Source organism: Bos mutus, chromosome 1 (genome assembly GCF_027580195.1).
Source record: "Bos mutus isolate GX-2022 chromosome 1, NWIPB_WYAK_1.1, whole genome shotgun sequence".
Lineage (NCBI taxonomy): Eukaryota > Metazoa > Chordata > Mammalia > Artiodactyla > Bovidae > Bos > Bos mutus.
In genome coordinates this window covers 97,185,155-97,211,199 of record NC_091617.1, presented here as the reverse complement: position 1 = coordinate 97,211,199, position 26,045 = coordinate 97,185,155, and the positions used below count along the sequence as shown (strand labels likewise).

The following is a 26,045-nucleotide window of genomic DNA, read 5'->3' as shown; positions in this document are numbered from 1 at the left end:
ATAACACGTTCCCAGTCTCCACTTTCTTGAATGTGTTGTTCTTATGTCTCAAACACTAGATTCTTCTTCTCTTTCTGTGTAGACCAGATTTAGAGTTTTAGTATATTTTCTGAATACTTCCCGTGCCCATTTTCTATTTAAAAAGCAATATTTATCCCCTCTCCCCCGTATTTAATTCTTATACTACTGACATTTAGAAAGGATGTAGGAAGTTTCTCCATATCTGGCAATTTGGCTAAGAAAGAATAAATAAACAAACAGGGAAATTAGTCGGGATCTACTTCTATGTGTCATACTTGTTTAATCTGCAGACCTTGTTGAAACCTCTACAGCTGGCTTGGTTGAAAAGCCACATTCTCAAACAACTGGCATAATATTTAAGGTTCAAAAAATATTCATAATGGCTCCTCCACTAGAGAATTTATAATATGGAAATACCACTCATCACGGTTCAAACCTGTGCATACATATATGAACACATAGGAAAATTACTCCCATGAAAATTAAAATAGCATTGCTTACACTACTGAAAAGCAGAAAACATAAATTTTCAACAGAAGTGAAATGGTTAAAGAAATCATAAGAGGTCAATCCCATGGAAAATGGAGAAACTGCTAAGTGATTATTTTGAAGAATTTGTAGCAATATACAGTGAATTTTTTGGTGGGGGTAAAGAAAGAAAACTCAAAATCATATCTACCCTCTGATTCTAATCATGAAAAAAATTATATTTTGATGTGAACAAAGACTTAAAATGATCATCGAAAATTTAAAGGGTCCCCATCCTCCTGTGAATCAGTTAACAGAATTTGGGTTATTAAAAACAAAAATAAGCACAGAACACCTTTTGGCATGTACTATGTAAAATAAAGAAGAAGAAAAAAAACTAGGTTGCTCTGTCCTAACTAAAATGGGTACTGCAGATGTGGGGTAATCCTAAGGACCCTGTACTATTGCACCTGAGCCCTGACTTTGCACCACATGGAGAAATTCCAGAGCAATGAGTGGAAGAGAGTCCAATTCCCCATGGGCCCAGGGCTATCTTTCATGTCATCTCAAATGTCTATACACACATGCTCTACATTCCATGTATCTGTTAGGACATCAGAGTCCCAGACGGCATATCTTTAAATCACTGGATCCCAAAGGGAAACGAAAATTGCATGAGAAGGGAAAATACAACACTGTGGGAAAAATAACCATTTTTGTAAGTCTTTATTTTTTAGTTGCTCCTCCCATAGTAATGCACTGAAAGGCATAACAGTTTATATTGTACAAAGCATTGGAAGAAAGTACCTCAACTCGCCGATTATTTCAAAATGAGATTACAAACAAAAAGAAAACAAATCTGGTTCCTCAATAAAGGGCAAAATAACTGAATACAGTCTGTTATTTACGTCTCTCTTTTAACATAAGGTCTGGAACACTTCATTTTACAAATAGGATTAACATGAACATAACATCGCACAAGCTTGCACACAACCAGCATAAAATATGGGGTACAGTTTTTAATCAGAAGAATCATGCTTTCATGAAAGAAATTATAATCGTTTATACAATTGAATCAATTTCAGTATTACAAAAACTAAGTTGCATCTATTCGTATTTAGCTCATTAAGAAGGAAAACAAAACAACAAAAAAAGGAATGTTAAGAAAAGCCAAACACCATTTGGCACTCCCATACACAGGTCAAGTCACCTTGGTCCTTGCAATTCAAAACGGGGTGTGCCTCGGACGTCAGAAAGTAGTGGCTGAATGGAACAGTGCTATTTTAATCAACAAACAATAGTTTGCCAACAAATAAATACATGATACACGCAACATACACAAAAAAATTAAACATTAAAAAACAGTGACATGATTGTCTAAAATTAAGATGTTATTACAAGGATTTGGCAAACCTTCTATTAGTGTAGTGGTACAGCCGTACTGGTGATGAACAGGTTACTTCACTGACTTAACCTCTCTGAGCATCTGAACATCCATAGTTTACAATATACACATACCCTTGTTCCCTAGTTTTAAACAATGTACTTAAAGAAGGCAAAAGTTAATGGGCAACTCCCTGTTATCAGTTTCTATAATAATCAAGTGTGCATTTCATTCAACTACTTCTGTCTTCGAAGGGTTAAATTACATAAAAACTTTAACAAAGCAAGAAAATTAAATCTGTAATTAAAAGCAACTGTTCCCAATCATGTGTCAGGTACAAAAAAAGAATTCAGTTTCTATGGAGTGTTCATGCCGCCATCTCAACTGCTCCTCTCACCCACCCACTCCCAAGGGCAAGGTGAATGGGAAGACGCCTTCTGCCCAGCAAGGTTTTCATTTTTACTGAATCACTTTAAGTCGCATTGATCCTCCAGAAGTCAGCAGCTGCCTTGGCTGTGCAAAACAAAATATCGAGAATAAATAGTTTCCTTTTCTTTCTTTCTTTCTCTTTCTTTCTTTTCTTTTTTAATCCTTCCGTTTAAGGTCCCCAGACTTTACATGAGTGACCCTTCAGGTTTCTAAGGCATTCTGCTCAGCAGTCTTTTAAATAGTCCTATGTGAAAGAGCCATGCTACTGTGGGACTTGGTCCCACTCTGGTCAACCTTGAGAATGTCATACGTGGCTTATGGACTGGATGGCACTGGATTCTGCTGCGGCCCTGGCCATACTATGCCACACGTTGGAAGAACTGTGGGATGAAGAATGCAGGGACTCCTTGTCGGACAACGACAACATCATAGCGTATGCCTGGGGTAGAAAGGAGAGAATCGGTAAATGGCATTTGAAAAACATCGCTTTTCATTTGAAGGCTATCTTGGGTGAATGCTCCTGAGAAGGAGCATCCCTCATGGGTGTGTTGGGAAAAGGGAGGGACATTTCTTGTGTGTTACAATGGCATGGAGTTACTGCTGGCCTTCAGTGCCTCAGGGCCACAAAAGTGACACAATCTGCAGAACAAAAAATTAATGATCCTACCTAGAATGACAATTATGCCTCCATTAAGAAACAGGAGTCATCCCCCTCCCCAGCCATAAATATAATAACCACCCTTTCACTGTTGATGTACATGTTTGACTCACCCAAAATATTACTGAATGCTTACAACTGAAACAGAAAATACATATAAGAGACAACTCTGCCTTGACAGCACTGTGGAAGCATCTAGAGGAAGCATGCCACAGACTAACTGAAAGCCCTGAAGGTGAAAAGACTTGCCCAAAGTCACTTAACTAGACACTGAAAGAAAGAAAGTGAAGTCGCTCAGTCGTGTCCGACTCTTTGCGACCCCATGGATTGTAGCCTACCAGGCTCCTCTGTCCATGGGATTTTCCAGGCAATAGTACTGGAGTGGATTGCCATTTCCTTCTCCAGGGGATCTTCCCAACCCAGGGATCGAACCCGGGTCTCCCACATTATAGACAGATGCTTAACCATCCAAGCCACCAGGAAAGTCATCAATAAAAGCTTATCTGCCCAAATCCAGTGTCCTCTCTCCTCTTCCCCTCCAAGCTTGAAATATTCAATGCTGACACTCAAAGACCTTGAAAATCGAGGTAGATCAAGTAGGTTCTACCAAAAACTCAAACAAATCACAAGACCCAATAAAGTTCTCACCCCTGGGCTCCAGGGTTTGCCAGACAGAGGATGTACAGGGGTGCTCTGTGAGGAAGTACTCTCTTACCTATTATCATGTCAAATTCTAAATAACTGTTCAGAGAATCTCCCCATTTGCTGCCAAGTCAAATATTCAAATGAAATGTTTGGTCTTGACTTGGGAGTGAACTTTTCACTGTTGATTTGCTATTGTTGGTCTCATCCATTGCTAACTTGCTTGTCAAAATGCTGCTGAAGTGGAATCATTAAAGTCCTGCCAAAGACATTCCACTGTCGGTAAACAAAGACAAAATGCCTCTGTTGTGAAGCAGAATTTCATCTCTAGGAGTCATGCTGAGACATGTGGCCGGTCTGTGGTTTCTTCCGTAATCATGGCATACAGTTAGAAAATCTGCCCTCTCGGGCTGATTTTGATTTGCTGGGTCACTGCTCTAAATGTACACATTTGACTTTTCTGCATGCAATTTGCCTTTTGGACCTCCACAAAATCTCAGCAGACGTTTAAAAAATATTTCTTAAGCATCTACTCTATGCCAGGCACTGTGCTAGGTCCTAGGATGTTAAGGATAAATAATACAGAGTCCTTCTCCTTTTCAGGTTTAAAGTATGGGTGAAATGAGCACTTAACTTTATTTCATTATGTACTCACATTTACAGATCAAGATAAAAGATTAGTCTGACATGGTTTTAACAAAACTCATTCTGGTATTTAGAAAAAGAAAAGGGAGCAGAGAGAAAATTTTGAAATCCTAAGTTTTAATCCTGGCTTCTATCCTGCCTCTATTCAACTAGCTGTGTGACCTTGGGCAAGTTGCTTAATCTTTCAAGGTTACTTCCTTCGTATAAAATGTGGATAATAATAACAACTTACTTCCAACGGTTGTGGAGGAACCACAAGCACTAACTTACATAAAGTGTTTAGCTTAGCGTGCCTGATGTGAATAATACCTGTTATCCTGAAACTACCTGTGGTGAAGGGCATGGCAACCCACTCCAGTATTCTTGCCTAGACAATTCCATGGACAGAGGAGCCTGGCGGGCTACAGTCCATAAGGTCGCACAGAGTCGGACATGGCTGAAGGGACATAGCACACATGCACGCACCCTGAAACAGCAGGTATCACAGGTGGCACTAGTGTTAAAGCACCCACCTGCCATTGCAAGAGACATAAGAGCCACAGGTTTGATCCCTGGGTCTCGAAGATCCCCTGGAGAAGGGAATGGCAATTCTCCAGTACTCTTGCCTGGAGAATCCCATGGACAGAGGAACCTGGTGGGCTACAGTCCATAGGGTCGCAAAGAGCTGGACACGACTGAAGCACCTTAGTGTGCATGCATACATGCCTCCTGAAACTACCTTTTTGTAGGATAGGTTTTGCAGAGAAAATTCCATGCAGAGGGCAGCCACTGCTGTATTAGTCAACTATTTTCCATTCAATCACTATAAAAATCACAGAGTAAATGTATGAGTTTTGAGTAAAGCATCTGAATCTATTCAGATTCTAGAAAGTGGTAAATATGGAATATCTGTCTTTTGGTAATCAAAGGAAATAAACATTTTCATGCACAAGGATCAGTGCTCAGCACAAAACTGACAGCAACAATGGAATGAAAGAAAAAAGTCTCATGAAACAAAGTCACCATTTTCAAACTGATATAAATATATATACATATATATATGACATTATGCTGCTGCTGCTGCTGCTAAATCGCTTCAGTCGTGTCCGACTCTGTGCGACCCCTGAGACAGCAGCCCACCAGGCTCCCCCGTCCCTGGGATTCTCCAGGCAAGAACACTGGAGTGGGTTGCCATTTCCTTCTCCAATGCATGAAAGTGAAAAGTGAAAGTGAAGTCGCTCAGTCGTGTCCGACCCTCAGCGACCCCATGGACTGCAGCCTACCAGGCTCCTCCATCCATGGGATTTTCCAGGCAAGAGTACTGGAGTGGGGTGCCATTGCCTTCTCCGATATGACATTATAAAGTAACAATAAAAATACAAGTTAAAAATTGCAAAATTCTAGTATTTCTCGTGAGGGTAATTGTTAGCCCAATTGGGCAGGGACTTTATATATCAAAATGCCGGTACTGAAATATATCACTTCCAATACTTTTAGGTTCCCAGGACCCTTTGCTTTCTATCACTTGTGACAATTACAGGAATTTTCAGTATTGTGCCTTGTAATGTCTTATAATTTGGGGTGGAATCATGAAAATAATTTTTTTCAAAAAAGAAAAGTTGGCTCCCCAGTTTCTCTGATCAATAAGGAAGGAAAAATGGGAAACTAAGAGTTAAAAAAAAAAACAAAAAACATTAGCCACTTCTTATGGCTGTCTCCAGGTGAAAATGAGATGTTTAAACTGGCTGGGTTACTTTTAACGTTAGAAATTGCAAAGTTCATTTTTATCACCATTGAATGATAGAGCAGGAAGGGATCTTAGACGTCTTCTCTACTCACCCCACTTTACAGTAAGAAAATGGTACCCAGAGTTGTGAAGTGATGTTCTCAAACCCACAGAAGTGCAGCTAGTCAGAGATGAGGCTGGCTGCTTTCACTTCAATTCAGAAAAAACATTTGTTTTGTCTGTTACCATACATGACATCTTAAGACGTTTTATTGAATTTACTAATATTTTAAAATTGGTACTATCCCAGTGGGATAACGTTTTTCCCATTTTAGTTGAGATATGACCACATTTGCTATTAAGATGGCCCAAAACATCTCAGCCAAATAGAAAATTTCCAAATGTAGTAATGAATACAGTCACACGGTTTGGTATGTAGGGGCACCTCCAAAATGAACTCAGGATCAAACAATTAAACCAAAGTGACCAACAAATATGGTTAGGACAGAAAGTTTTTTTCTTCTTCTTTTCAGGACCTGCGCAAACAAACTGGTTGAGTGCAGATGTCAAGCAGAAAGGACTGATTCCCTTTTTTGTGGAAGAAGAACTGAGGCTCTTTTTAATGATATTTATAGATCCTCAGATGGATTTATTTTGGTTACCATAGTGCTGATAGATTGCTGCAAACCCCATCGAACTTGGGTACCATTCATTCATTCATTTAAAACTGATAGGGTTAATTTCCAGGTTTGCCATTAAGTTGCTATAGACTTTTGGCAATTCATTTCAACTCTGACCCTCCTAAATTTAGTTTATTTCTAAATTCTATCATTAGTTGATTTGTATACTAACTATGTATGGTGGTTTAGTCACTAAGTCATGTCCAACTTTTGCAAACCCATGGACTATAGCCTGCCAGGCTCCTCTGTCCATGAGATTCTCCAGGCAAGAATACTGGAGTGGGTTGCCATTTCCTTCTCCAGGGTATCCACCCAACCCAGGGATCAAACCTGGGTCTCCTGCATTGCAGGCAGATTCTTTACCAACTGAGCTACAAAGGAAGTTACTAACTATGTACAGTAAGAAAAAAGAACAGGGGATAGAATTCACTTTCCAAAAATATCAAAATATAATTAGGTTGACAAAAATTATAGACATAAAGCAATTAGAAAATAATTCTGAAGTAATATACAAATGAAGTGAAATTGTTAGTCGCTAGGTTGTGTCCAACTCTTTGCGACCCCATGTACTGTCCATGGAATTCTCCAGGCAAGAATACTGGAGTGGGTTGCCATTTCCTACTCCAAATAGGTACAATCAAATGTTTATGGACCATCTATACAAAAGTAAGGTGATTGCAAAGGAAAGGTTGGATTATTGGAGGTCAGGGTTTGTCACAGAAATTTCTGTGCAGAATCCAGTCATATTAATTGCTGTAGCAGTTAACTATTTTGGATTCAGTCATAGGCAGAGATAGGAACCTTTGGAGTAAAGCATCTGAACCTGCTCAGATTCTAGAACACTGCAAAGAGTATCTGCCTTTGGCGTCAAAGGCACAATGTCACCAGGATGCTATACTGCAGGAAAGTATGTACCTGTGACTTGGACTTTCTGTGTAACGGTTGTTTAAGTTCCTCTGGCACATGGGAAGCACTGAAAGAAGACACCTCAGCTTCTGTATATTGATTATCTTCCATTTTCCTCATTTTGAGGCTATCTGTGAAGTGCCTTATATGATCTAGAGCAGAAAGTCCAGTTTTATATTCTTCCTCTTTATACCTAAAATGAACCAATGGGAAAGCACAGAGGGTTGTTTTTTTTTTTCTTTTTCAGTTTGATATCCAACCAAATCACTTTTCATTTGATTTCATACACTTGTCAAACGTCATATTATATTTGCAGTAGAAAGTAGCCTCCATCGATTCTTGAATTCTTCAAAAAACTTACAAATATTGTATCTTATACATATATTTCTTTTAAGATTTTTCATGACTAAAGCAAGAATATGAGATAAAGAATTAAAGTCAATGACATGTGAAGTCAGCAATGCAGTGGAGACAGAATTCATACAATTTCCATTTAAAATAAAGCCAGTTATGATGATATTCAGTTGGCACCAATTATTCATATGAAAATATAATATTCCAGTCAATTTAATTATTGGGCTAATGTTTTCCTTTTAAACATTTGTCATCTATATAGATTCCATATACAGCAAATAAAGTGATATTTCTCTCAATAATATTTGAATAACACATGATAAATTGAATAAATTAGATAATGCCCAAAGCTCTATTTTTCTTTGAGTTTTATAGGTAGAGTCTAAATAAGTGATTGTGTACTTGTTTAACCTTTCATTTACCCTTCCTTACTCAGATTAATCAGAGTTCCACATCTATCGATGTATTTATATGCTGAGGATTATGTTCATGGCCACTTTGTTTCCGTCTTTTTAAAATTAATCCACTGCGTATGCCTTGCTAATTCAAATAGTTTTTACGATTCATTGCTCACAAATTGCTTATGCCCTGGAATAGCGTGCTTGTGAAAGAGCAGAGCAGCAGGAATCGTAACCCTCTGTGGATCCACCCTTGCTTCTCACCTCATTGGGGATGCTTTACAGCTCATTTCCAGGGTGCTGGTGTCTTCATAGTCATCCTCGGGGTTTCCTTCATGTAAATTACTCGTCCCTGGTTCCTTTCCCATTTTCCCAGTAATATCATTGTCTTCATCCTCCTCATCTAACAACACCTCATCTTCTACTTCTTCATCATCCAGTAAGTCTGAATTTTGATTGGTCACCAAAGCCTTTTCATCTTTAAAGTGACTGCCATTCATTCTTTCAAAAGCATAAAAAAGAAGCAGGCTCAATTACTGGTGTCATTTCAAAACATGCAGTTAGCTCTATTATTAACATTATGTCTTTCTAGCAATAATTTAGGTTTTCCACATTTCTAGAGTAAATTTTTATCATTTATGCTCTATGGCAACCATGGGAAAATGTAATCTCACAAATGGAAAAATGAAAAAAATAATTGTGTGATTATTCAGATTATAAATGGAACCTCTGGCAGAACTGGGAAAACAATCTTAGTCTCCTATTTCTTATCAGGCCTTTGCTTGATAAATGATATTGTTATATATGATATAAAAAGCACACACAGGTTTTTCTCTATATAAAGTTACCTAATTACCATAGAAGTAGGTACCATTTAAGAGAACAGATTTCTGGAAAACTCATACCCATAAGCAACACTGCCAAAGCTTCAACATGCATGCTTAAGAGAATCTAAGAGTTCAAAGAAAGTGTTAGAGTGGCTGCCAAGGACCAACCAGTATTTGCTCTTTCTAGGTGACACCGGTGGTATACGGCACTTAAACACTCTCCTGAGACTTGGAAGTGATTGAGAACTCATTTATTTGTACTTTGTTCAAATTATCCGTGATAGTCTGAATGTAAAAATATTCCTTGTTTCCCAGGATAACACTGGGGTGGGAAATGACATAAAAATGTCATTGTACAAATATCTTTTGAAGTTTATATGTGTAATATAATGATGCAAAAGAAGCCTATTATATTTAAAGCATCATTTGTAATATTTTAGTGGTGGCAAGGATTGCAATATGTAATTCGAAAGTTTAATTATAAAAAATGTTTAATAACATAGAAGTCCCCATTTAATACATTTGAGAACGTTTATGAAATGAGGATAAGCTTTTCAGGCTTTAAAGGAAACATTAAAATATGTATAAGCTGAATTTCTTTCATTGCAAGATTAAGATGAAACTGTTAGAAAATAATTATAAATGTTTGAATCCCTCCTAACTTCCTCCTTTCAAAGATATATGATCAGAGAGGTTAAGGCACTTGCCCAAGTACAGAAAGCTTGTTAGAAATTAAACAATTGTAGGTGTCTAGGTGGGTTTCCCATGTGGCGCTAAAGGTAAAGAACCCGCCTGCCAATGCAGGAGGCTCAAGAGATGCGGGTTCGATCCCTGGACCAGGAAGATCCCCTGGAAAAGGAAATGGCAACCCACTCCAGCATTCTTGCCTGGAGAATCCCATGCTGAAACACAGGAGCCTAACACAGGCTACATACAGTCCATGGGGTTACAAAGAGTCAGACATGACTGAGGCGACTTAGCATACACGCTGGCATCCGGTAGTCCTATATATTTACTAACTCAGAAAACTTGCTGAGGCTGCTAAATTATTGTTACAGTCATGTACAATTTTCACAATGTAACTATTTTTCAGGTTATGGAAAATCAGAAACCAGCAATAGACCCCCATCAATTTTCCACATTTAAAAAAAAATGAGTATAATTTTATATTTAGATTTCCCAGGACAGAAAAAAAATGCATAAATTAAACAATCCTGGGTGTGACAGAGGCACATAGTAAAAATTCATTTGACCAGAAAAAGTCATATCATCATTAAGTTTTTTTTATACAATCCATCACTTAACCTCTTTTATCAAAGAATGATGAAAACATGTTTTGCACAGACATAAATTATTAGTTTCCAGTTACACTGCCAACTTGCTGGCCTGAATGGATCGAAATTGTTATTTTAAAATAAATGAAAGAAAAAGTAAAAGAACAAAAGAGTGCATGGATGAAAACCAAACGTAACAAAGCCAACGTGATTAAGAAAACCTATTTGTTAATTTTGCCTTCAAATGTGGCAATTTATAGAAGATAAATTATTCATCAAAAGTAGTCTGATAGGAGTTGAGGGGAGAAAAGTTAGATGACTCAGTCTTCTTACTTCTATGCTGTTTAGACATGTTGAAGCCAGATGTTGCAGCTTTATGGTTCACAAATTTCCAACTAAGGGTTTGAAGTCTGAATAGGTGTCTCAGAACACAAATGGTGCTTTTTGTTCGATATTTCTTATTTGTATCATGTAACTATCATTATTAAAATATAAGATCATGACTGTCTTTCTTACTTGTCCTTAGTACTTTGTACTTCTGAGTATCTGCCTCACCTCTGCCTTTCTATCTCTCCCTCTCTCTCTCTCTCTCTCTCCCTCTCTCTCTCTCTCTCTCACACACACACACACACACATACACATGGGCAAGCAGAGGGAGAGATACGCCCAACAGCACAAAGTTTCGTTTTGTCAGGCTTCTCAGAAGCTGGAAGAGTCATGCCATAGCAGATATTCTCTCCTCTTTCCCTTAGAGACACTTTTATACAAGCTAAACAACAGAAGTGATCATATATTTTTATATAATCTTGGAAAATAAGGCTTATTTAATACTGCTTTAGTGGAAAACTATCTGAAACAATTAACTCTGACTTTTAATAGCATCAAAAACAGAGGACAATAACAACACTTGCGTGATAAAAAGTAATGGAACTTTCATTAACTAATTTCAGGCTACATTAAAATTTACGGTGCAGCATCCTAATTTAATAGGCCATTGGACAGTTACATTTAGAATAACACAGTTCTCAATGCCAGATATTTATAACTTATAGGTAAGAAAAATTAAACCCAGTAGTTTGGGTAAAATAATGTTTCCTTTATATCACATAAAACATAAAATGCTAGATTGTTATGTTGTTGTTAGTTGCTCAGTCGTGTCCGACTCTGCGACCCATGGACTGCAGCCTGCCAAGCTCCTCTGTCACAGGATTTCCCAGGCAAAAATACGGGAGTGGGTAACCATTTTCTTCTTCAGGGGATCTTCCCGACCCAGGGATGGAATCTGCATCTCCTGCGTTGCAGGCAGATTCTTTATTGCTGAGCCACCAGAGAAGCCCTATTTGTATATCAGTTAAGCCATATATGCTTGATGTTGAGAATGACGAGGAATTCAGCGCACCAGGTCACTAAAAACAAGTGTAATTATACCCACTGAAACAAACATGCTGGAATTAAATAAGGATGCACTTGAAAGCATATAAAGAACTGACAGAATCTTATTAAGTCACAAATGGTTTCAAAAAAGATATTTGGATGACAATACGTATTTTATGTATAAATATCTATAGATACATATAGTCATATAATGTTAACATATATAGATACATATGGTCATATAATATATACAGTCATACATTATATGTATGGGGCTTCCCTGGTGGCTCAGAGAGTAAAGAATCTGCCTGCAGTGCAGGAGATCCAGGTTTAATCCCTGGGTTGGGAAGATACCCTAGAAAAGGGAATGACAACCCACTCCAGTATTCTTGCCTGAAGAATCCCATCCACGGACAAAGGAGCTTGGCAGGGTACAATCCATGGGCATGGTTGCAAAGAGGTGGACACGACTGAACAACTCACACTGTCACTGTATGTATGCTGCTGCTGCTGCTGCTAAGTCGCTTCAGTCGTGTCCGACTCTGTGCGACCCCATAGACGGCAGCCCACCAGACTTCCCCGCCCCTGGGATTCTCCAGGCAAGAACACTGGAGTGGGTTGCCATTTCCTTCTCCAATGCATGAAAGGGAAAAGTGAAAGTGAAGTCGCTCAGTCGTGTCCGACTCTTCGCGACCCATGGTCTGCAGCCTACCAGGCTCCTCCGTCCATGGGATTTTCCAGGCAAGAGTACTGGAGTGGGGTGCCATTGCCTTCTCCACACTGTATGTATACATTATACATAATATGATACATAATAGTAATCAGCATTAGTCAATGATTCAACTGAACCCCTGTGTGGCTTTCCCTTCTAATTGCCAAGTTTTGGTAAAATATTCTAATTAGCTATAAAGAGAGGTGGAATAGAATGGTGCTAAAATCGTGGGCTACAGAACCAGACAGCCTAGGTTAAATCTCGTTTATTACGTATGTGACATTTAGCAAGTCATTTAACCTTCAATGTTGCCATTCCTTCAGTGATAAAATTACATAATTACAGTCCCTATCTCATGGGGTATTAGGGTAAATAAGTTCATTGATACACATAAAGTGCTTAGAAGAACATTTGGTATTTAATCTGTACTAAACAAACACCAACCACTGGTGGCAGGAGTAAAGCAGTGTCACAAAAATGAGCACTGAAATGTATTTCAAAACGTTCACTTCTGAAATCACTGACTTTAAAAAGGGGAAGACCAGCTTTACCTCTCTTCGGCGTTCCTGGGGGACTGGCTGCCGTGGTTGCTATTCCCGATGAAATTTCGAATTTCTGTGAAGTAAGCGTCTTCCTTGTCATCGAGGATTGCACCTGTGCTTTCCAGTTCAGAATGAGGCGATGATGTTGCCGTACCTGAGGGGACAGAAAGCCTTTTGTGAAAAAGACTATCATTTAGAGGGCGACTTATTTGAAATCTCACACCTTCTTCATTCGATCAATGTTGTTTCCTAAAGTCTTCAAGTATTTTCAAGTATTAATAATGAAAACTTTAGGAGGTCAAGGTCTTCCCAATTTTACCACAGTATCTGTGCCAGTGAATAATGGGGACTACTGTGAACCACTGAAATCATGGGGTACAATCTCCCAAAGATGTTCTTTCTCCCACCAGCTTCCTCCACTGTGATATAGGAACATTTTTATTCGTAGAATGAGAGTGCAGAGTAAGGCAAATTGTAGAAAGGTCTTAAGAACATTCTGCCAGAAAAAACTGTATACCCAGTCCTGGTGGCAGTTAATATGTATTTATTGCCCCTGTGCTAATGTATGTTATCAAATAAAGCCTGAACACATGCTGGAAATATGGCATTCTGCTTTGTTGAGCTAAGCTGTGGGCAGACCCAGAACACACCAGTCTTGAGACAGTATTAATAAGACAATATTGGGTCTGTGGATTATAGAAGGTTCTTCAGTTTCCTTACCTATAAAATTAGAATCAAAATAGCTGTATCAAAAGATTGCCTAAAATTTCCATACATTTACAAATTATAAACTCTTTATAATATGTGGTCAAACTTTATACTAATATTTGCTTCGTTTGTTTATCTTGCCCACAGAATATCTGTGGCTTGATAGTTCATCACAATAGTCTAGATGCCAAACACAAGTGGTTAGAATACCCTTCAGCTTCATGAAGTTATAATCTGGGCCAACAAATAAGTATTCAATTTTGACACATTATACTTTTTAAATTATTTATTTGTTTTCTGAAATAATTTTGACTAGAAAAATTATAGTGATATACCATAAGGATGTATGCAGAAAGTGTTGTCATTTTTGAGTACTAGATTAGACTCTTGTCTCTAAAATCCAATATTTTTAAACCATGATCATTAGAGTTTTGGCTTTAAGGGAAACAAATAGTACATAGTTCATTCAAAAATCATAAGCAATGTCCCTTTACACTAGAGGAAGGATTAATAATAAAATAATTTCCTTAAGGAAAGACTGCTGCTGCTGCTGCTAAGTCACTTCAGTCGTGCCCGACTCTGTGTGACCCCATAGATGGCAGCACACCAGGCTCCCCTGTCTCTGGGATTCTCCAGGCAAGAACACTGGATTGGGTTGCCATTTCCTTCTCCAAAGCATGAAAGTGAAAAGTGAAAGGGAAGTCGTTCAGTCGTGTCCAACTCTTAGCGACCCCATGGACTGACTTCAGCCCACCAGGCTCCTCCATCCATGGGATTTGCCAGGCAAGAGTACGGGAGTGGCGTGCCATCGCCTTCTCCGTAAGGAAAGACTACTTTGTATCAATCCAACTTTTCTCTGTTCTTAAAATCTCTTTTCAGGGATTCCATACATGCCCCCTCCCTTCATTGCCAAGTCATTCCCTTAATTCTCTAGAAACAATTACAGTACATAAGATTGGCATCACACACATATGCCAGCTGGTCAATGTTATCTAAGTATTAGAAGCCAAGGGCTTCCCAGGTGGCACAGTGGTAAAGAATCTGCCTGCCAATGCAGGAGATGCAACAGATGCAAGTTCAATCTCTGAATCAGGAAGATGCCCTGGAGTAGGAAATGGCAACCCGCTCCAGTATTCTTGCCTGGAAAATTTCATGGACAGAGGAGACTTGTGGGCTACAGTCCACGGGGTTGCAAATAGCTGGACACAACTGAGCCACTGAGTACACACACACACACACATTAGAAGTCAAAGGCAAGAAAGCCACCATGTCTTCTGCTAACTGCATTAGTAGGCCTGGGTTAAAGGAAGGCTAGTTTTTTTTTGCCATTTTAAACTTAATTTTGCATCAGAATTTGTGACCAAAAATCACACACCACTAGCATTTGCTACAGGCTACTCTGATAAGGCTGACAGTCTTTTATCTCTCATATGTAAAACAGGTCCCCTAGAGAAGTTTTCTGAACTGCAGACTGTTTGCAAAAGCAGCTGTGGTTTCTAGGTTAATACTGAGAGCATGGGGCTCCACTCTGGTCATCCCGGCCAGGCCAGTGGCCACGTTCTATGCCAACAGGGTCAAAGATTGTTCCCTGTAATTTAGAAAATTATGATTCATCAGTCTCCTTTGAGTTCCAACTATGGTTCTCTGTGCTCGAGATTGCCCATTGAGATGCATCCAGAAAATAAAATGGTCCAAATGAAGCTCTGGGTTGTGTATTATTTAACAGTTCACTTCGTTCAAAAATCTCAAGGGAAAAGTGCTACAAATTTTCACAATAGGATCTGATTCTCGTGTCAAAGGGGAATGAGAGATGAGCGATCACAACTGTCTTTTAAAATAAGAATAAGCCAAGCATCTCCTCCTCAGAAGACAGTCAATGACCTACCAGACATGTTCCCATTCTCGTGCTTCTTGAGGTGTCTGTCTAAGTTGGTTTGTTGACCAAAACACCTATCACATAAGTGACACTTAAAGGGCTTCTCTTTATTGTGGATGTTGCGAACATGCCGCTGCAGGTTGGAAGATATGCTGAAGGACCTGTCACAGTACTTGCATCTGAAAAGCAAACACAGAGCAAATATTTGCAAGCAAATCAAAAGACATTTCTCAAGACAAGCAAACCAGATCTCCAAAATTATCACCCATAAAACAACACTGCAGCAAAGATCACTCTCCACATTGCCAAGATTTCAATTCTGGTAAATGACTTTGACTGCATCAAAAATTTTTATAACTTTGTGAAAAATCATAATAAAATACTGATGATTTGATTGCTCACAAGTTTACCCAGGTAATCAGTTTTAGTATTTCAAGCAAAACTGACAAAATTAAAGACATTAAGAAATGGTAGCAGTTTTATTTTCCACTTGGGACAATTAAACCTTCTGTAAACAAACAGGAAACAAATTCAAGTATTCTTCAAATAAAGTAAGAAAATCATTTTTTTACATTCAAAATTTCAGAGCCTGATTAAATAATTTCTTAGTAAACTCACTTTCTCAACTGCTAATCCTAAAGGAAATTCTGCTATCTTCTGCAAAATAACAATAAAGTTTTCTAACTTTAAAACCGGGGCAATGTGAACAGTTTAGTCTGATAGCAAAGACACTAATTTTCATAATCTGTAGTGATTAGGAGCCCCCAAAGCCTTTACTGTGTTAACCTTTAAACCTTTACAAAAGAAAAGGGTGCTAAATTCTCCTTTTTGAATGAAAGCACAAGGTCTTTGTTTACCCATCCCCCCACAATATTCTGAATTTCTCCCAGTTTTCTATTTCTATTTTTCTAAACCAGGTCAGTTTTTTTTTCAAGAAAGCACATAATATTGATTGACTAATTGTTTCTGCCTTCCATGATATTTATGATCAAAAATCATAAATTACTGAAGTTCTCCTTTAGTCACAAAATAAAAAAGTAATTCATCATCCCACCCAACTTCCCACCAGCTCTTATGGTAAGGAAGAAAAGTGGTAATTGACACAATTTTTCCCTCTGGCCTTTTAAAGTAAAGATTGTGTTAGCTGTTTATATGATTTTTTGTGTGTTGCTTGAAAGGAAAAATCACCTTTCTCTAGATGACTTTTAAGTGAAAATGTCTAACTTAATAACCAAAAAATCCTTAATTCATTCTCCCATGTGTGAAGGGCACTTCTTCTTCCACTTCTGAATGCAGATACACCAATTCAAGGGCTCAACATGAGAAAGTACCCTTTCCACTGAAAGTGTTCTACGGCTGTCTCCATATGATGCCAGAAATCTAGTTAGTCCAGTGGGGAACATAAATTTGTTAAACTAGTTACTTTGGCATAGTATCAGTAAACCAACTCAAGGGCTGATTTAATTTCCCCTTAAAAAACTGTTCTGGCATCATGAGGTCCATCAAATTTAAATTAATAATATTAATTTAAAAATGGATAAGATCCCACATTGATAATTAAGCCTCTGATTTTGGGAAAAAAAAAAAAAATATATATGGGCCTTCTTTGAACTTCCAAGGTTCACTGCAATGAGAACCATGGTACAATGAGCCCAATTGTGTTGTCCTAAGCAGAATAACCTAAAAAACACAGATAGAGAAAACTTAAACTCTCATTAAACTTTTTAGAATAATTTTCACTTAAAATAATTTCTACAGAAATCACAAGGAAGAAACATTTTGTCTTTGACATGCTTCAAACTGCTTGAATGCATAGAAGCTTTAAATCTAATAAATGGCATCGACTTTAACATGAATAAATTCAGTCAATAAGGAAGTTCTAACCAAAAAGCATTTTTTATTTTCTATCTTTCCTCTGCTAACATCTTGGCCAAAAGTTTGAGTGCTTCAGTAAGTTAGTAGGTGTTTAGTGAAGTGAAAGTTGATCATTTGTGTCCGATCCTTTGCGACCCCATGGACTGTGGCCTCTGTCCATGGAATTCTCCAGGCCAGAATACTGGAGTAGGTAGTCATTCCCTTCTCCAGGGGAACTTCCCAATCCAGGGATCAAACCCAGGTATCTCGTATTGCAGGTGGATTCTTTACAGTCTGAGCTACCAGGGAGTAAGTGGATAAAGAACCCCCAAATCAGATCCTAAGTTTCAGAAATTCTAAAAAGAAGTACATAACACACTCATGAACTATACACGATTAAACCATCCTGGTAAACACAGGGGGTATGGGAGCCTTTGAGATCATGGTATGAGACAAAAACCCAGAGTTCTAGATTTGTGTTTTAATTTGGGATCTATTAATATCAGATTTTATAGAACACAAGAGACACGGGTTTGTTCCCTGGGTCAGGAAGATCCCCTGGAGAAGGAAATGTTAACCCACTCCAGTATTCTTGCCTAGGAAATCCCATGGACAGAGGACCCTGACGGGCTACAGTCCATGCGTTCGCAAAGAGTCAGACACAACAACTTAGCAACTAAACGACAACAGTTACAGAAGGCAATTAGCGTATGTGGATCCGAATTTTTTCACTTGTGAAACAGAGGAGCTGAACAAATAATTGTTTAAGATCCTCAGCTATGCAAAATTCTGATTTGTGTTGCTAAAAATACATATATAATAATAGCACCATTTATGGGGCAGAATAAATTCACTGAATTCAGGTACAAAAAAAGAGAAAAATGAGCATGATATCATAGCTGCATACCAGACCCTTGGCCATAACAAAATATAAGTGTGGAAATCTTTCCTTCCATTTAAGCAGAATTCCTTGGATATGACATTTTCTCAAAAAGGGAAATCATCTAACACTTCCCACATTTATATCTCTCTGAAACCTATTATATCCAATGCAATCTATCACATACAAAGTGGAAATATTACTTATAATTACTAATTTACAGAACATGTAGGAAAGCAAAGGATTTAAGAAAATACTTTATTATTATCTGAGTTTAAGTCTCTCTAGTTTTCTCCTAAGGTTTCAACTATTTTCAAATGAACATTGGTCTTCCCACTTTCTTATCCTTGTATATAAAGAAGTATTTAAAAGCTGATAAATTGTTTATTTTAATGAAAAAAGTAAACATTCAGATAAAAATAATTTTACACATATGCAACCCATAAGAATGTCAAAGTAAAATAAAATTACAGTATTACTTAAAATAACTAACATTCATTCTTTGAAGAAATTTTCATGAATTATCTAAAACCATGTGCAAGGCATTGCACATTGAACAACGCAGATGATATTTTAAAACTGGAAGGGAGATGGTGATTATGATCATTCATTTGTAAAGAATAATATTAAAATTAAATATAGTTCCATGTGTCATATGGCTGATTTTGACGCTTAAGAGAATAGGCCAAGAAGCAGTTGAGAAATTGTTGATGGAACTGCTCCCTTCTTATAATATGTTCTATTTTATCTGTTCTACTCCTTTCTTCCTCCTCTCAAGGTAAAATTTATTCTTTAAACATCCTATCAAGACTTGTAGACATTGACTTAGCTGTACTGGGAAAACTAAGATATATCTGGGTTGTTAATTCCTAGCAGAGATTTAAGGCTTGGAAAAGGGAGACTACAAGGTTATGATTATTGTCAATTAAAATAGCATGAATCACTGAGGAGAGAAAACACTTAATTTTAAAAATGACTAACAGTTCTTAAAAGTTTATTCTATTCTAGACACTGCTAGAACTTTTAAATTGAGATATAAGAAGATGAGTCAAGAAATTAGGACTCTTCTAAATTTTAATCCCAGCCATTAGTTAATTCTTCTTTGAATCAAAATTGAACAGACATATGCTCAGACATGCACAAAAGTAGCCTCTTTTAAAATTGTGGCAGTAGGTCCAATTTATTACAACAGTTATCAAGATATTTAGTAAAAATCATTGTCAAACCTATAAGGCTGCTCTCCTGTGTGGGTTCTCAAGTGCCGTGTTAGGTTCGCAGATCTTGGAAAAATCTTACCACAGTATCTGTTATGAAAAGATATTTATAAGAGAAAAGTCAGCACAATTGCCTATATTTCACTCAAGCTGCTAAGAAGCCAGATGCTTATTTCTGATTTAATTAATCTTGCATGGAACTCACATGTCTTTGTTATTTAAAATTTGCAACAAAGTCATTCTACAGATATAAATAACTCTATAAATAAAGGCTGCCTTATGAGACCCAGTCCGGGTAAATTTGCTCATGTGTAAGCAAGCAGTTTATGAAAACAGACTTGAGTTTTGATGACCCCCTCCATGTGCCTTTTTTATTAACTCTGTATCTTTACATCTGCAAAACTAAACCAGACAAGGAGATAAAAAAATGATAGGAGCCTGTGGTTCTGGGTTGATATAAACAGATTCAAATGTTTTAACTCATTTTCCATGTTAGCCACAGTGACAACTCTCTGTACATTGAGTGGTATCAGATCAGACAAGATTCTAAGACCTCATCCATCAAGGTATGTTCCTATAAAAGCTTTTCTGGAAAGAAAGGAACACATTTTCCAAATAGCAGATAAATTGATATGCCTGAGTCAGATGCCACAAATTTCTGAGACAATTCAGAAATGATAAGCATGATTTATTTTTAAAAAAGAAAACAGAAACAAATAAAAGCTTTGCTATACTACTGATGAGTAACAAGGCACTTATTAACTAGTTTTCTCACTTATCGACCTTATTTGTCCTTCATTAAGAGCCTTATTCTTAAATACCATGACAATTAATAAATAAATATATGCTTGAGGACAGTAGTATTATACCTTTGGATGAAAATAATTAACTGTGAAAGAAAATTCATAAACATCAAAGTGAAACAAATAGATAGCATTTGGACCATTTCCAACCTCATTTATCACAACCAAACGGCCTGTGTTAAAATTTTCATGTAATAATAATCTTTTAAACCACTATTTTTATATCTCACTAAATAAAGAGTACTTTGAAGTGCTTGAAATCTATCATGGTTGCTATTAATCATCCAATCAAGAATAATTCCCAAAACAAACAGCATGGCCTTTTGAAATCAGAGGGGAGATTTTCAGGAAGCCGGTCATGATCAACTTTGCAGTCACCTGCAGGTATAGCGCTCCTTTCCTTTCCGTAGGAGGTTCTCTGGCAGGGCGTTGGGGGGAGCTCTGAAGTTGAACATGGAGGGAACAGACTGTAGAAGTTCACTGGCCTCTGGTTTCAGGGCACTGAAGCTCTCCAGCTTCTCTGCCATGTTTTCAATAGCCGACATCTGAAAGGCAAAAGCACAAGACCATGAAGGACAGGGCAGAGATCCTTCCTGCCGCATTCATCTCTAGCAAACTAAGAAATCATAATTAATAAAAGGGAAGCATCAAATCCACTGAATGCAGAGGCTGTAGAAAGAGATTATAGTGTCCCAATATTAAACAGATGAGAGAATTCATTGACTTTAAAGACAATAAAGGTAGAACCAAGCGTACACAATGTCATATGAACTTTTCCATAAGACCTTAGTCAGATCACTTTATAATTTGATACACAATAGAGCAATGAAATACACGAGACAACAAAACCAAGTTACAGATTTTATTAAATTAAGAGACAGCATTAGTATCATGCTATTCACTAGGCCCACCTGTGAGTGACTGCAGGAAGGAAGAAATTAATACATCCTCTCCAGAGGCTGACCAGAACCAAGAGATGTTTGGTTCTCTACCCCTCCCCTTTTAGAACAAAAGAAGTCTGAATTCTAACTCTGGCAAGAGGGTTCTTTGGGACATGAGTCCACCATCTTCTTGGCCTGCAAGCTGACCAAATAAAATATACAGTAAAAAATAGTAAACTGGAAATTATAGGAAAATATTCTGTATGCCTTGCCTAAGTAATAAAAACCATAGGAACTAGGAAGTCCCACGAAAAAAACTCAAAGCATGAAAAACATCAAGTGTTTCAAAGTTACTGCTAGAGCCAAATGTATGTAATGCAGAAAGAAAAAATTAAGTGTGTAAGATGTACTTTATGTTAAATTAATATCGATATACTAGATTTTTAAGCGGGATCATACATGAAGAATTTTGGTAAAATATTAGTTTGTCCTGAAAAAGGATTGAATTGAAATGATACTTCATGATATATTATCATAACTTCATATTACATTGGCATGACCACACTCTAGGGCAGTATTCTCATAGAAAAAGTATCCTGCCTAGTTCTTCTCCTCAAATAACCTAATTTACTATGCTTATAATCTTCAAGTTTTTGTCTATCTGCACACATATTTGACAGAGTCATAATCAGAGGGTGGTATTTACTTTCAAAGTTAGCTTGATTCTTCCTATCTATAGTTAAGACAGACTCTCTCCTTTCAACCTTCCTAAAATGTTTCTTCCATGCTCACATTTTATTTGGAAGCTGCTTACTGCTGAATTTGTAAGTAGAAAAAGCAAACTCTCAGGCCATCTTGTAAAATCAACTCATCCATTGTTTATTTGGCTCTCAGGGCACTTTGCCACTGGAGAACACAGAAAGCTGTTAAAAAGGTGTTTGTATTTTGTATGCACTCTGTATGTTTCTCCAAAGGCTAGGGCAGTAGACTAGAAGACTTCATGCAAGGATTAAAAATGGTAAAAACTGTACATTCAAGCAACTGATCAACTCAAGAAAACGATACTTCTGCTGATAAGACAGCAAGACAGAGTTGGAGGCCTAATTTATTTTGAGCTCAGGTTAAAAATAAAAGGCAACAATTTGTACTCAAAAGGATAATTAATAAAATTTATCTTGTGTGGACACATGGCTGGACAGAATACTACTGACTTCTAAAACTAGAGCAAAATCTTAAGTGAATGGCCTAAACATGATTCTCTTCTTACAAAGGGAATATTGTATGCTTGATTTTTCAAACGACTATTCATATGTAGTTAGCTTTCTTTCTTTTTCCTTTATCCTGGAGCCTGCCCTCTCATTTCATGCCCGGACTCCTAATGCTAGCTACAAATTGCAACGTACAGGGCACCACTGCCAATTTGCCAAATGTCTTTCATCAAACATGGTGCAAAAAAATCTCAGAGGAAAGTCAAGATACATTTACTTGTCAGACGACAAATGTGAACGCATTGGGAGGCGGTAGGGGCTGTAAGCTCAGAGGTTTGATTCATAATCACTCAGCTGCTAAAACATTCTCCACAGATGCAAGTGGACAGCACATTTGTCACTATGAAGGATTCTGACACATACTGATCACAGGGCAGAGATATGGAATGATGATGCTGCTCAGAGAGGTTGGCGGAAACTCTGTCCCTAAAGACTATGGTCATTATTCCCCTCTAGCCAGAGCATTAGCATTTTCATATTACTTTGGATTTTATTTATTAAAAATCAATCCAGAAATATTTTATGATACTATTTTATTTGCATTTATTCCTTCTAATTGTTCTTTTCAGAAAATCATTTTGATAATCCGCCCTCCATGCAATAAATTGTCTGAGTGAGAAATGACCTCTGGCCTTCAAGCTGATTAACAGTAACAAGCAAGGGTAAGGGTCATGATCACATACATTTATGGGGAAGAATAGTAAGTGCAAGGGTGATGATTATAAATGTTTTATGTATGTACATTTAATATTTGAGTAAAGTTTCATTATCTAGTGGTTTTAAATCATTTGAGTGTCCACCCTGCTGACACACAGATTCCTGTGGCAATACATCTTACAGAAACACTTTCCTTTTATATGGAAAATAGCTTACTCATGACTACTATTATTCTCGGCTTTTATCTCGAACACATATAAACTGTAAGTCCTTCAAGTAATTTAACAGCAATTGGCTGTTGAGAAATGTGTCTTGCTTTAGGAGCTACTAATAGCTCCTTTTGAAGAAAGATCACTGTGATTACTTTACCCCAAACTGTTTCAACTTGGCAAAGTATCAAGAAATAAAATAATATATTATGGACTTGACTAAGTAACAGCATTCTTAAGGATAACAAGAAAAAGAATAGTGGTTACTCAAGTGCCTCCTCTATAAGCCACCCCCACCTCTGGCTTCTGGTGTCAAATGAAAAGAAGATTAAATTGGAGTGGGGAAGAAGCAGAGGAGAAAGATGGGAAGTGAGCTGAGGGTAAGTGAGCTCAGTTAACAGCTGAGAGCTGTTAACACCACACTTACGGACACACACCCACCCACTTTTTTTCCAGCTGCTGCTGCTGCTGAGTCGCTTCAGTTGTGTACGACTCTGTGTGACCCCATAGACGGCAGCCCACCAGGCTCCCCCGTCCCTGGGATTCTCCAGGCAAGAACACTGGAGTGGCTTGCCATTTCCTTCTCCAATGCATGAAAGGGAAAAGTGAAAGTGAAGTCGCTCAGCCGTGTCCAACTCTTCGAGACCCCATAGACTGCAGCCTACCAGGCTCCTCTGTCCATGGGATTTTCCAGGCAAGAGTACTGGAGTGGGGTGCCATTGCCTTCTCCGTCTTTCCAGCTAGCAACCACCAAAGCAACATAAAAGCCATCACTGAATCCTCTCTTTCATCTTCCTAACATTTGCTCTCATGTACTTAACATCAGCTGAAAAGAATAAATTTCTCCATTAAGACAGATAGAAGTAACTTGGACAAATACACACTACTATGTATAAAAGAGATAACTAATACAAACCTACTGTATAGCACAGGGAATTCTACTCAATACTCTTTAATGACCTATATGGGAAAACAATCTAAAGAGTAGATACATGTATATGTATAACTGATTCACTTTGCTATACACCTGAAACTAACACAACATTGTAAATCAACTATACTCCAATAAAATTAATTTAAAAAAGAATAAGTGACTTAGACATCTGCTAGTTGGGGTAGTTTAGCCATTCTGTGATCAACAATCAGTCCTACTCCATATCTTGGGTTAAGATGAGCTTTATCTAGGGTATTGGTCAAAACCTCAACTTCCTCTAGCTATCTAGGCTGATTCATGTGATACTCCTCTTGGAAAAACATTTATTTTGTAGATGTAGTAAGTTTTAACATTCACTTTAAAGTCTGACTTGGTATTTTAAAAAATCAGGATGAATTGGGATAAATAAAACAATTTAGCTACAAATGCTTTTCAATTATGAAAATAAAAATGAAGGGGACAACATGTACTACAATGAATAGGAAATCTACTGAAAATAAGGGGGAAAAGGAGGCAAAAATCAGATCATATATTTTAGAAAGATATTGCCCCATATCCTATCAATGTCATTGACTAATCTCCAATCAGTAAATGACAGTGGTTTTTTTTTTCCTATAGAACAGTGATTTTTATTTACATATATTATAGTTGTTGATGGTATCTGCAGCCAGATGTCTGGAAAAGGAAGTCATTTCCCCCCCTTCCAGTCCCCTAGAGGCTATTAACTTTAAACTGACGCAAACTAGTATTTAGACACAATTCCCTAGCTTCTACCAAAAATGTAACTATCTCTCTTGTCAAATAGTTCATTTTTGTAAAAACATTTCAGCAGGCAAGATAACATCAACTGGGTCTGAAGCACTTAGCTTAACATTTTTTTATCTGGCAGCCAATAATTGATGACATGAAGAAGTTTCTCATTAAAACTATTAAAGTGACAATCTGATTATACAAAATGATATGTCCAATGGCACCATGAATTATGTGACCTAATGTTTCATAAATTAGATTACACATGGGTTTATCATAAAACAACTAACTTTTCATAAATAACTTATGATGGGAAAGTTTGTAGATTTGGTAGTTTTCTATATTTATTCACTTGATTATCTTGAGAAATCTTAAAATCATGGCCATTTGGGGGAGAAATAAATATTCATATTTTATGGTTGTCTCATTCCATGTATCATATTCTGCAGTCATGATTATAAAATTATAGCTTTCAACCACTAAAATTTATAAAATTTAATATTTTAATACTTTCCACTAATATCCATTTTATAATAAAAATATAAATTACTGCTCTGCAACATCTATGATTCAAAGAGTGGGAGTGTTTCTAAAGCATTGTCATAGCCGTTGCCATACCATTGCATTATCAGGAAAAGGCATCTAACTTAAAATCTGAACTGTCTTTGTAAGTTGTAGCAGCACTGACCATTTGTATAGGAGACAACACCTTATTCTTAAAGCAGCTAACAGCAAAACTACCAGCAAGTAAAAGTCAACATTAGAAAGGATGAAGACAATGCGGCATGATATTTAAGACAAACCCTTGCCAGGGAAGGCAGACCAAAAAACACTAGAAATAATAAGCCAGGATAACCAAAGAACAATGCTGTCTACTACACAATTTTGCCTAACATGGAAGTCTCTGTCTCTTTGCTCTTACACTGTGGAAAAAAGTGAACTTAAACCTTAAAAGTTGATAGGATGAGAAAAATCCACAATTCCTCACATAT

The 26,045-nt window shown here is 37.4% G+C and overlaps 1 protein-coding gene across 10 annotated transcripts in view; it reads right to left on the bottom strand.

The window, feature by feature from the left end:
- Window positions 1-1,200: 1,200 nt before the first annotated feature.
- The window catches only part of MECOM (MDS1 and EVI1 complex locus), a 627,600-nt gene continuing 602,755 nt past the window's right edge, over window positions 1,201-26,045 (bottom strand). For 9 of the 10 annotated variants that reach the window (XM_070373558.1, XM_070373567.1, XM_070373581.1 and 6 more), the window contains 7 exons: window positions 20,733-20,899; window positions 19,564-19,641; window positions 15,613-15,782; window positions 13,029-13,173; window positions 8,555-8,791; window positions 7,548-7,731; window positions 1,201-2,741 (listed from right to left, as the gene is read on the bottom strand). In XM_070373558.1, coding sequence (XP_070229659.1) covers window positions 2,607-2,741; window positions 7,548-7,731; window positions 8,555-8,791; window positions 13,029-13,173; window positions 15,613-15,782; window positions 19,564-19,641; window positions 20,733-20,899 — 1,116 coding nt within the window. In that variant the 3' untranslated portion in view covers window positions 1,201-2,606. The remainder of the gene's footprint in view (window positions 2,742-7,547; window positions 7,732-8,554; window positions 8,792-13,028; window positions 13,174-15,612; window positions 15,783-19,563; window positions 19,642-20,732; window positions 20,900-26,045) is intronic. The other variant, XM_070373588.1, reaches the window with a different exon arrangement.